The sequence below is a fragment of the Leucopleurus acutus genome (genome assembly GCF_964270905.1).
Source record: "Leucopleurus acutus genome assembly, chromosome: 1".
Classification (NCBI taxonomy): Eukaryota; Metazoa; Chordata; class Mammalia; order Artiodactyla; family Delphinidae; genus Leucopleurus; species Leucopleurus acutus.
In genome coordinates, this window is record NC_139142.1 from 183707062 (window position 1) to 183720346 (window position 13285).

The following is a 13285-nucleotide window of genomic DNA, read 5'->3' on the forward strand; positions in this document are numbered from 1 at the left end:
TGGAAAGAAATTGAAAACGACGGTTCTTGCAATTCCCTTCTGAAGCACCTGCCTTACAGAGGCGTTTATCAGCCCTGCGGCACACACGTGGGTAAGATCATAAACACCACCCCAGGCTAGACTGCGCTGTACCAGCATTTTCCATCATAACCAGCTTCAAGCCTGTTCTAAAAATGTTTATTCTATTGGACTCCACTGGCTACTTTTTGTACTGACCCCAAAGGTAACTAACTCAGGAACCCAGGAAAACAATGCAAGTAACAGATGCTAAAGGGAGAGCAACAATACTAGTGAAATGCTAAAGAAATCGTCTCTGAGACTATTTTATAAAGAATAGTGATGACCGTGGAAGATACTGATTTACCCATTTAATAGGTTTCCAAAACCCAAACCAAATAAAACACAACCACACCAAATCTAAATTACAACACTTTATTGCAGCATCGGCAAAGGTCAGATTTCTGAAGCTGGTGAAGATCGGGCAGCATTTCCATGTGAAATGTTACAACTTTACAAGTTTTGTTTCTTATTTAATTCTACATGCAGAAACTGAAACATGGTAAAAGAAAAAATGCAAAATAGCTAGAAAAAAAGATGTAATCAAGTTGTAGCATACAGATGTGCTCTTCAACTAAATTTACTATGCCTATCGGAAAGCAAACGAAAGACAACTATCCTAATAAATTAACAGATTGCCAGAAACAGACTAAGAATGCTCATTTCTACTTAGTGGGGGGAAAACAAAACAAAACAAAAGAAAAACAAAAGCAAAATAAAAGCTCTACTGTTTCCATACTTTGTTTAGAGACAGAGGCTGTAAACCCATGAAGGTCAACAAAATCTCCGGATCCCCTTCTCGCTGTCCTTCGTCCATCTTCTGTGACATCTGCCTGGTACGCTGTCTGTTTTCAATGATACTTACAATGGGCTCAACTATCCCTGTTCTTAGGCTGGTGTCAGACTCCCCTAAGCCATCTGGGTACATGCTTTGTACACTAATCGTCTTCACATTTTCTTTTTACCCTAGTAGGCAATGTTACATTACTGACTCTGATGGGTAAAACTGATTTTTCTCCCTCATCCCTTGTTCCTCTTGAAACAAATTCCTAAACAAAAGCCTTCCTGGTGGATTATCTGGTATTTGGATATCTTTCATCATTTTGTTGTCCTGCATGTAAGTTTTCACTAGAAGATTTTACTGCTTGCTCTATACTTTGCTACTATAGTCCTGGAGCCCCCAAATGTATCTTCTTCCAACTTGGGATGTTCAATTCAGAGACACTGTAACTCAAATCAAGTTTAAACTCAAGTTCATTTCCCCCATACCATTACCATTACAATCGTTTCTTCTTCGGCTCAATCATCTCACTGACGCTCTTCTTGGTGTAACTGCTCAGGAATCAAGTCAACCATCTCATTTCTTGACTGCATTCTCAAGAGAAGATGAACCCTCGCGTGATTTCCATTACAAAAGGCCTTTTCTGCCTTATCTGGAAGCGTCGGCTTGTTCCGGTGTTGGCAGAGGCTGCTGTTTCTGCCTCATGGCCCCAGCCTGTCCCAGGTTTAGATTCGCAACTCTCTAGACCGACATGCTGAGATGTGTCCACTGCTCTCATTCAATTGCTGGAGGACTCCACTATCCACAACATCAGATACAGGACCTAATGAAATGACACGTGCTGCTGGATCAACGTCTCCTAGAGGCACAAACAGGGCAATGTTAAAGAACCAGGACTGAGGACGACCCTCCAGCAAGAAAAGGCCCCTAAAAAAGGCCCCAGCCACTATTCTCTGATGTCTGCAGACAAGTCAGTGCTTTTTAAAGAGCACACAAACTCCTACTGAACTAAGAAACAACAGGGGGCGGAGGGGCACTAAAAAGAGCAATTCTGATGCTGATCAGAAGGGGGTGGTCCCAGTAGCTCTCCTGTTAACTACTTTCTAAGATGCTGAAAATTCATGGTTTGTGTCATGGCTGAACGGTGTACCCTCCAAATTCACATGTTGAAGTCTAACCGCAGTACCTCAGAATGTGACCTTATTTGAAGACAGGGTCACTGCAGATATAATTTGTTAAGATGAGGCCAGACTGGTGTAGGATGGGCCCCTGATCCAGTGTGACTGTGTCCTCGTAACAGGAGGAAACCCAGACACAAACACCCTGGGAGAACGCCACGTGACGATGAAGACATGGGTCAGACGGTGCTGTGGAAGCCAGGGGATGCCAAAGATTGCTGGCAAAGCACAGAAGCCAGGAGGGAGCCTGGAGCGGATTCTCCTCTCAGCCTCAGAAGGAACCAACCCGGCCCTGACCCTGGATTTCAGCCTCCAGAAGTGTGAGGCAAACCGTTCTGTTGTTTAAGTCACAAAGTTTATCATGCTTTCTTTTGGCAGCTCTAGCAAACTCATACAGGTTGTCTCTCACAAGGCAAGTTGCATTAGCAAGAAACTTTCAAAGAATAAAATGCAAATACGGAAAAGTCTATCTTCAGCTGGATACATCCGTTAAGTCGTGCAGAACTGAACTGAATGGGAAAAGGTCAGTAGAAGTATTCTCTGAGAGAAAGAAACAGTCTCTCCCCTGATGTCAAGACAAAGCAATGGTCTAAAACAGAATACTTTAGATAAACGCAATGAATGACAGGAAAAGCGTTCACAGTCTTTGATAAATAAGACACACTTATTATAACCCCTTGCTACTCAGAGTGTGGTCCACACTCCAGCAGCTTTGACATCGCCTGGGAGCTTATTAGAAACTAATCAGAACCAGCAGTTTAACAAGAGTCAGGATGGTTAAAATAGGTATTTTAAAGTTTGAGGAGCGCTGGTATAATCCACACAAATTTATAGCATATAAACCATATTAGTATTAACACTTGCCAAAGATGCTGAGTTTCACAGTTTATTCAACACTCACAGGGTAGAAAGCAACCCTGTCCTGCACTACAGAACACCTTGGTAATTGTATTACTTAGAGTGCTACTGCCATTTTAACTCATTATAAGCAAATGCTTACTCCTTCTTAGAGCATTCCTGCCCAGGGAGAAGGACTGAAATTTTAACTTACAGCCCTATTTCAATCCTGATTATAAAATATAAAAATCATTATAATTAATGTCTGGGAGCCTTATCAAAATCTACAAGTAATAAAAACTTAAAACTGCTTTAATAACCAGTTTCCAAGTAAATTTCCCTTTGACATATAATGTCAACAATTTAATAACTTTTTTAAAAAAGTACTAGCCAAGTTAAGAGTCAAATTGAAAACAGTTTCTCAGACCTCACTCACAGAACCCACCTCTGCCTCTTCCTACAGGACTTCAGCACGCAGACACCCAAGGACCACGGCTCTAGACGCACAGGTTCCTGTTGAGTCTGGCCCAGCGTTAAAAATGGAAGAAAATAAAGAGGAGCCAAACTACCAAAAGACACCACCCATCACCTAACGTTCTTCCACGTGACTACATTTCTTCACTTAAGTTTAAAAAATAGCAAAGAACATTTGGTACTTGAAAGGCTTCAAAAACTCACTTTTACACATTTGCTTGTTCCTCTACAATGTTCATCTGAACCTGCATTTTAAGAGCACTGGCTTTGAGAAGACTATAAAACCATAAGACTTTACAGAGGGCCATTTTCAAGAGTGTTGGACAAGTTAGGATTTCTTTTTCCCAAGTCATTATTTGAGGAAGAGATTTAAAATAGGTAAAGCCAAGTAGCTCAAGAGGTGGGAGTCTCACAAAATCAGGAAAACAAAAGGGAATGAGGGTGCTAGGGAGCATAACACAGGGAGAAAGTTTGTTAAATGACTAAGCATAGATTTTTTTGAAGTCCCTCTGTCCATTCAACAAATATTTACTGGGCATCTACTATGTGCCAGGCACCAAGAGATATAACGGAAAGCAAGACAAGGCTTCATGTCTGCCCTGAGTCTTCAATCTCCTGGGGGATGGAGACAAGCTAGCAGGTGACGAAGCACAACAAGGTCTGGGAAAGCACAGTGAGTCAGGGCAGCAAGGTCAGGCTCCCGAGTTTCAAGGGGAGACCTGACGGAGAAGCAGGAGTCATCCGGGGAAGAGCCCGAAAGGGTTCCAAACAGAGGGAGGCAAAAAAGGGCATAACTAGAAGAGCTAAAAGGCCAGCTGGGTGGAAGTAGGGGAAAAAATAGCAAGAGGTAAAGCCAGTAAGGGGAGTGCACCCCCATCATGCAGGGTCGTGTTAACCAAGTGAGGAGCTGGGACTTTTATCCCACAAGCCACGAGGAGCCACTGAAGGGTTTAAGCACAAGAGCTCACTCCTGGTCAGACGGCAGGTTTGCACTTGAGAAAGAACACTGTGGGGAGAGCAGAGAGGATGCATTGGAAGGGGTTGAAATTGGAGACTGAGAAGCATATCTGGAGGCTGCAGGCAGTAATCCAGATGAGAGGTGACAGTAGCTTGATCTAGGATCTCCATGGCGGAGATGGAATAAACAGGGCCAGTGTGAGAAAGCCATTTACCAGTAGAATCAGGGTATTTGTTAATTAACTACACAGAGAGACTGATGCAGAGGAAGAGTCAAAAACAAAACCTCCTTTTCTAGTTTGGACAACTGCGAGGGCAGAGCTTCCGTTCACTGGGCTAGAGAACAGAGGAGGGGAGAGGATGGGGCGGGGATACGCTGAAGTTGAAGTTCCCGGGAGACGTCTAGGTGGTTGTTCAGAAGACAGCAGGTGCACGGTCAGAAACCAGAGTGGAGGCTTGGGCTGGAGACCTGGCTGGTAATGGAGCCACGGGAGGGGACACCTGCGAGAGCGCTCGGCGTAAGCGAGGAGGGGCCAAGGACCAGCCTGAGGGGCACGGGTGTTTCCAGGAGGAGGCAAGGCCACCCCGGAGTCAGGAGACAAGCAGAGGAGGCAGACAGTGAAGAAGACCAGAAAGGGCAGCAGAGCCGCAGAGGTCACGGGAAGAGAGTATGCCGACAGAAGAGGGGGGCCCATGTGCAGAGCGCTCCAAGACAGCCACCCAGATGGCTGAACGGAGCACTGAGGCAGCCGGGCCAAGGCCAAGGTATCAGGGAAGGGGCAGGGAGGCAGATGCACAGTGAGTGCGAGGTGAGAGAGAGCCAGCGTGGCCAGTTCCAAGTCTGGCTGCCTGCAGGGCTGGAGGGAGGGAAGGAAATCAGAAAGGTAACAAAGAACTTTGAAAAACGACTGAGTAACTGGTAGCAAACTAAGAAAGGCACATCTCTGTGTTCATATACACAACCACAGCAGCATGTTTAAGCTGATAAACCTGCTTTCCCATATTTTATTCCATACTCCTTGAGAAATGCTTGGTGCTTAGACTCTCCATCAATGATTTTTTAAATAAATACATGACTAGGGAAGAATTAGCTGTCAAGTACCTGGACCTGGTTTCTCAACTGGACTATAAACCTTAGAGTAAAGGCTCTGTCTTCTACTTCTGAATTTTCCATAGTGCAGGACTGAACCCATGGAAGGTGCTGGATGAAATGTAAGCTGAGGGGAGCAAATCCTACTGCAAATAGTAATTATGTAGCAAATGTCACATTTATTGATTCTGTAAAGTCACCCAAACATTGAAAAATTAGGAAACGATGCTACTGTTACAATACCTAAACTGAGAAAGGATTAGGGATTAATAGAAACAATGCTGTTCAGAGATGTTAGGCTGCAATATGGCCGGTAAAGTTGATGAAAAATGTCAAGATAAGAAAGAGGGAGCAGACATTACCAAGAACACAATGGTATATATTTAAAGCTACTCTAAGAAAATGTAAAAGGAGAAAACTAAAATTTCCATGGCCTCTTTCTTAACTTAGCCGGTTCCACGTCTTAGCACAATAAAAGGTATTATTAAAGGACTTTAATGAAGGTTGGGTAATTTAAAATAACCTAATATCTTATGCCTATTGTACATCATTTGTAACGTACATTTCTAAAAAAAAAATTACACTCAATAGCTGTTAAAAAACAGATCCCTAAACTGTCAATGACAAACCAATTTCCTAAATTGCAATTTGATTAGAGTTGTCTGAACATATAGTTCAAAGAAAAATGTTACCAGGAACACGAATATACTTAGTGAGTGAAGACACAGGCTGGAACATCTGTGCTTTCTCCAATGCTACTACTCTCCTCAGTGGACCATTTCTCTACCCCAGCACTCTTTTCTACACCTGCTCGCCTGTCTCCAACAACAAGGTGACAACATTTGAGGGCTGCTGTAGAGCCTCAGTCTAAATACCCCAAGGAAGACCAGTAAGAGCACAAAGCCTATGTCACTTTTGATAATAACCCAAACACAAGACAGAAAACAAAGTTGATAGGTACGGGTCTTTAGATCAGATCCCAGCAAAACTTTCAACAACTTTAAAAACAAGATGAGTGAGGTCTTAGGCAATATCTTCTATATGAAATACCTTCCAGAGTTTTAATTATTTCACATTAAACAACTCAAGTTAAAGAAGAACTGGCATAGATCCCAGCAGGATATTTTATAATTTAAAAACAAACAAACAAAATACCTCAAAACAAACTCAATCTGCATGACTGAAAGTCTAGTAACAGGTTTTGAGTTTTTGTAAACACTATGATTACATAACACTGGCTTGAGAGATTCTAACAAAAAGCCTGTGACTTCTCTCAAACTAATCTGTAACTAGTCCTCAAAAGAGGAAACTAAAAAATCCGAAGAAGCCCACTCAGAAAAAGTGAAAGCCAAGATTGGTGTGGCTGAAATTAAGATTAAAAAACAAACAAACAATTTTATAAATAGGTTTTCTTTACTCAAATATCTACAACTCAAACACTTTTCTATTTTGCTAGTCATTGGGCCTTGATCATTAGGTATAATCCAGAACTATCTAATTTGCTCACATGGACACCATGAAAAATAGCTAAGGCAGAAAGAAGAGAGACCGTCCTACCTCCCACCAGTCTTAAAGATTAGATCTGCATTAGGCGCTCCCTTTGGATGTTGGTAACGAGGCCGCCGCTCCCGATTGGTGTTTGCTGGAGCCGGCCGCTGGGCAAGAGACTGCAGCATTTCTGGAATTAGGAGCAAAACAGAAAAGGCATTTAACGTTGGTAAATGTACTCCCAAGAAGCAAATAAAACCCTACGGAGATCAAGTTTATTAGTCCTGTCAGGTAGCTGACTAAAGAAAAATAACCATTATATGGACTAAAATGAATAATAAGTACAAGAAGAGCAATCAAGAGAGGAGACATGCTCTTGAGTATCACTTAACATCCAACGCTCCCTTTACAGTCAATGTGGCCACGACGTTAAGTGTCCTGAGGCAGTGAAACAGCGTAAGCAGTTTAGTACAACAGCTATCAGCACGGCGGCGTTTGGAGCCAGATAATATTAGCTCAAATCCCAGCTCTGCCACATACTAGCTATGCGACTTTTGGTTCAGTTTCCCTAAATGTAAAATGGGAATAATAATAAGCACTTATCTCATAGAACTGTTGTGAGGATTAAGTGATTTGATAAAGTACATAAGTGTCCGGCCACAGTAAGCACTTACACTGAGTGTTACCTACCATTATTTATTATTAAGAACATTGGGTATCAACTGAACTGGAAGAGAAGATTCTAGAAGTGGGATTTAAAGATAGAAACCTGGGACTTCCCTGGCGGTCCAGTGGTTAAGACTCCACGCTTCCACTGTAGGAGGCATGGGTTTGATCCCTGGTCAGGGAACTAAGACCCCACATGCCACGAAGCGTGGCCAAAAAAAAAAATTAATTGATAACAAAAAAAGATAGAAAACCAACTATTTATTTATACAACAATCTCTTGCACGAAAAGCAGTCGGTGAGTATAGCACTATACAGACAGCCATGTTATGGCTCTAAAATCTGGATGCCAGGGGAATGACAAAAGGCTGACTTATGAAGTGTCAGTGGACTCTATATGTAAAGTTCCAGTTAATCCAAGTGTGCTGGGTATGTCTCTATAAAACTGGAATCCTAACTTGATGCCCGCAAATCTGAAGGAATAGAGGGTCCTCGAGACCAGAATTCTCAAGTAGACAAAAGAAATGACATTTGTTGAATAATAATTTGCTCACAGTTGACTGGCAGCATGAGGCAATTAAAACTTGGTACTATATCACTTGCAAACATAGCTTTAACAGTATAGAACCTAACTGAATTATGGAGGAAGCAAAATATGACGAAACTTACATTAGTGTTACTTTACAAAATAAGTGAGAGAAAAATGAAGACAGAATGGAATATAAAAAACAATCAACTTCTCAGGCTAAATATATACAAACATGACATGAAAAGGTGCAGAATAAAAGCTTTGATGTTCTGTACTTTAAAAGCCCAAATTTCCACTTCTATCCTGAAAAAGATTTGATACCTTGATAATCTTCTTGTTCTTGCCGTTCATTGATATCTAGTGTGAGCTTTTTCATTCTCATCCTCTCTTCCTGTTCTGCCTGTTGCTGGTTCCAATGATTTGCAGCAAGTTGGGAAGACATGGGTACATTAAGGATCTTAAACTGAGAAAAAAAAATAATAAAGAAATCACAAATGGCTTGAGAAAATCAAAGAAAAAAAAAGATTTCAAATAAATTAGTAAGTAGAATTAAATGAGTTTAGAAAAATAATAATCTTTCCTTCCTTAATAAGTCAATAAAGACAGCATCATCTAAGAACGTAAACAGACAACAGTGTTACTCTACTAGAGACAAACCCATTAGGGCTGGATGGGAAGTGGAAGGCCATCAAGTTCAACCTCCATCAAGTTCAACCTTTTCTGCACCCTGTTTGGGAGCATACATCTAAGCAACAGGGGATCATTTTCCACTGTACAGACCCTATTACATATGGCTATCAGAAAGGGTTTTATACAGAAAGCTGTAATCTGCACCCTTTTCATTTCTACCCTCTGGAATCAGTTCTGCCCTCCTGAACTATACAGTCTAGTCCGCGTTCAGGCTTAACAGACCTTCATATTCCAAAGATAGCTGTGACACTGGAAAAGAGAAAAAGTTAATCAACTGACCAATAAGATCTATTTCTCTATTATGGGGGAGAGTTCTTATCTACGGAATGGTTTGTTTTTAGCAGGATGTCCCTGTTTCAGGACTGTTAACAAGGACTAAACTATAATAAATATATTGTGCATTTGTTTAAAACAATCAAAAAGTTCTTTAAAACATTACATAATGGCTCTATTACATTAAAACTTTTGCTTTAATGATCAAAACATTTTATTTCATTATTCTAATTCATAGACATTTAGATATAGAAAGAAACTATCAACAGTATTATCCTTTCTTTTCAACTACTTACTTCATTGGTGCAAATTTTTCTTTTCCTACTGACTACAGAAGAAAGTTATTTCTGGGCACAAATCTGGTGCACAAAGAGATCTTTCACTTAAAAACTAAAGATTCCTATAAAGCTACACATTTCACATTTCTAAAAAAACCATTGCACCAGAAGGGCCAACACCCAAAAGTCAAATAAAGAAATAAAAATCAGAACAAAATATACTTTCTTTTTCAGACCACAAAATAACAGTGATGTTTCTTCAAATAATGTTCCTAAAATTGAACATTTTCCAAAATTCCAAATAATGTTTATGAGTTGAAAATTTACTTAATAACCAAGTACTCTGAGCTCTCATTTCATATTTGCTAACATTTTAAAAATAAAGTTCAATAAAATTGTTTCCTTAAACAAAATTTCACATTTTAAGAAATAAGGACTTCACTCCTCATTCTGAAGCCATATAGGTTACACACTATATAATCTATCCACTTTGAACCAAAAATATTTCTTCTAAAACACAGACATATGGTCCTATGTTGACCCATACAATTTAGAATTCAGGACAGCTGAAATGAATTTACCTTTCAAAGCTCCAAAGTTTCTGAAGGTAGGTTTTAATTTTATACCTACACGTTCTGAAAAGATCAAATGGGGTGTGCAAATTCACAGGTATACTGAATTTTCATGTGTGCCTCAGAAAAGGGAGGGACGAATGAAGAAAACTGATTATTTACTGTTGTGTAATTTGATCTTCACAGAAAGATATTCCTAAGGCTCCTTTTAAATAAGAAAAATCAAGGCTCAAGAAGTGTGCCAATGTAGTACAAATGTTCAGGAGCTGTACGGGAATAGGAACCAAGGCCTACCGAACTGATGTTGCCACGTACTGCCCTTCACAATTTAAAAAAAAAAAACTTCCTTTTTGTGCCAAGAAATCTGGTGATGAGGGGAGAGCGAGGGAGTGGAAAGGGGAAGCTGAGAGGTTTTAAAGAAAAAGAAAATGAATCAGACCTAAAATGTGATGACTGAAATAGAAAAGTCTACTCAGAGTACTAAGTCATTCCTAGAAAAGAAAAGAAAAGCAAAAACTCTGGGCTTTGAAAATCCTGGTAACCATGGTGAACTAGCAGTTCCAAGTGCTGAGAAGAGCAATTTTACAAAGATCTCACTCCAACACCAAGTTTAGGGTCTTGATCAAAAACAAACCCTTATTTTTCTAGGGACTGGGTGGAGGATGAGGGAAAGGGGAAATGTGAGGGCTCATCTCTGGCCTGAGGGTGAGAAAGGGGGGGAAATTTCCTAAAAACTTGATAACCCTAGAACCTGCGACGGAGGAAAGTCCTATTGACTAGAAAGGAATTAGGAAGACAGTGTCTGAAAAAGATACAGCAGCGCTTGGAATCGAAGTCAAAGTTAACTATTTAAACATGACTCATGATGGAAACCCTGTTCCCAGCCCTCCATTCTGTGATCCTAACTGGTATTCAGTTTTCATATCTCAAGATTTATTTGCAGTATAGCAAAATAATGGTATACTGTACAACTTTGATCTTTTGAGTAACAAGAAATTACCTGACCAAAGCAGAGATAAAAAATTAAGGTAGGCATCATCTCCTGGAGGCTGTGCTGGGAGGGAGGAAACAGAACATCCCTGCCCTCACAGAGAACACCTCATTCCAGGTCTTCTCCGGTCACCCCCGCAGCAGCTGTCTCCCTCTTGTAGCCTCCTCCCCACCCGGTCTCTTCTATCCTCTTATCTTGCTTTATCTTCCAACACAGCACTGTCTCCAACCTGACATTACTTCTTTATTGCTGCCTCTCAATACTGGAATGAAAGCTCCCAAGAGAGGAGGGACTTGGTTGACTCCTGCATTTCTGCACATGGAACAGTACCTGGTATGTGGCAAGTCAACAATAAGTATCTGTTAAATTACTATTTAAATGAATGGGGGAGCCAGGTGCTGAACTTGTCTGTGATAAGCTGTGGTAGCCACTGTATTTCACAGACACTTCCATTAATTATAAGATGTACCATTATTTTACATACCACTAAAACAGAAAAAAATGCTGTCAATTATCCCAAGAGTGCACCAACTCTAAGAGGTGGCTTGCCTTCAGAAATATTAAAGTGTGGAATTTTTTTTTACAGAACTGGTAATATATGATGTATCCTAGAGTTGTGTCTGAGAGCCAGGCTCTATTTTCTTCAGGGCACTTTTCACTATCTGCAAATATATTATGCTGTCTCTCTCCCTCATCTGGGTCGTGCATTCACGAGGCCAGGGGCTGCATCTTGTTCATCACTGTAGCCTCACACTTAGGATGGTATTTGGCACATAGTAGACAATATTTGATGAGTGAACGTATGAATCAAAGTGGTAGCTTAGTAGTTGGGGAAATGATTTTGAGGGCCATCTGTGAGATAAGGGAAAGAAGGAAGAGGTAATTTAAGGAGAATGGAGGAGAAGGATTAGGGGTCAGAAAACAATGATTTTTGTTTTTTTCCCAAGAGAAATCTTGGCAAGTGAGCATTTTCTTGAGATTATCTGCCCTCACCCTCCTTTCCTTTCCCACCCTGAGCTTACACATGAAACCCTTCTACTGAAAGTCAAGGTATTTATATCTTCTAACAAATACATATGATTTAAATTTTATTTATCTGGCTGCGTCGGGTCTTCGTTGCGGCATGCAGGATCTTCGTTGAGGCATACAGGATCTTTCGTTGTGGCACACAGGCTTCTCTCTAGTCGTGGCATACGGATTTCTTCTCTTCTCTAGTTGTGGCGCACAGGCTCCAGGGCTCGTGGGCTCTGTAGTTGTGGCGTGCGGGCTCCAGAGCACATGGGCTCTGTAGTTTGCAGCACGCAGGCTCTCTAGTTGAGGCGCTCGGGCTTAGTTGCTCCGCAGCATGTGGGATCTTAGTTCCCCGACCAGGGATCGAACACGCGTCCCCTGCACTGCAAGGCAGATTCTTTACCTCTGGACCACCAGGGAAGTCCCTATCACTGAATACTTTAAATGTTTCCAGTCTTTCCCCTTGTAAGCAAAAGATAATTTAGAACCTATAAAACAAAGTTACTGCTTACACTTGATAACTAACAACCAACTGTGAATACAGGGTGGACAGATTCTTACCTGCTGTTTATTGCCTTTTCTGGTTAACATGACAAATGGCATCGTATCTGCAGACTCTGTCTCTCCCTCCCCACCACCGAGTGGGGGCCCTTTCCTCAGCTGGCTTTTGAGATGCAAGGGAATGGCAACATCAAGTTGGTGCACTTTAACAGATTCGCCACTTCGTTGCTTAAAGACAGAAATGAAAAAATGTAAATAACCCAATACATTGCAAACAATTCCTTCAGTGCTATATTTCTTAGAGCAAACACTAGGGCCAAGTCGTCTTTCTGAAACCACAGAGCCATCCCCCACCTCCAAACCCTTACACACGCCCTGGAAGAACCATATGATTTGGCTCCTATTGATAGCTCCAGCCTCTCCCAAGCTCAAACAATGCTGTAGGTTCTACTGTTTCCCTGTTCCTTGAGTGCACTTGTCCTCTCATTCACACTCATGGCACACATGTTCCTCTGTAGTTATCATAGGCCATAACTGCCTGCTTATCCATGAGACGTCCCACCTGACTGATGGGGTTCATCACTGAACCCTTTCCCTGGCATTCTGTGGTGGTGCTTTACACACAGCAGGTGCCCAATTAATATTTAAGAGTGAATGGAATCAATTAATGTTCAGATTAACTTCTTGCTTATTAATATCAATTACTTTTAGCATTCACACTGGATTTATCAACCAATTATTTAAACAACCTTCACCAATGCCTTACATGTTAGGCTTGGAGATACGAATATTAAAAAGATAGTCTCTACCCTCAAAGAGCTCATAAACTTGTTAAGTAAGAGAGAGAAATAAATTAATTACGATTCATCTGGGTTGTATATAACGTGTGTTGGGGATGGAGTGACCACACAG

The 13285-nt window shown here is 41.1% G+C and overlaps 1 protein-coding gene across 2 annotated transcripts in view; it reads right to left on the reverse strand.

Annotated features, from left to right (window-relative positions):
• Window positions 1-437: 437 nt before the first annotated feature.
• The window catches only part of UPF2 (UPF2 regulator of nonsense mediated mRNA decay), a gene marked incomplete at its 3' end in the record, with an annotated part of 99020 nt that continues 86172 nt past the window's right edge, over window positions 438-13285 (reverse strand). Inside the window, exons 19-22 of one of the 2 annotated variants that reach the window (XM_082852415.1) lie at window positions 12434-12601; window positions 8379-8520; window positions 6932-7052; window positions 438-1697 (exon numbers count right to left, since the gene is read on the reverse strand). In XM_082852415.1, coding sequence (XP_082708541.1) covers window positions 1688-1697; window positions 6932-7052; window positions 8379-8520; window positions 12434-12601 — 441 coding nt within the window. Of the gene's footprint in view, window positions 1698-6927; window positions 7053-8378; window positions 8521-12433; window positions 12602-13285 lie in introns of those variants that run through there. The other variant, XM_082852416.1, reaches the window with a different exon arrangement.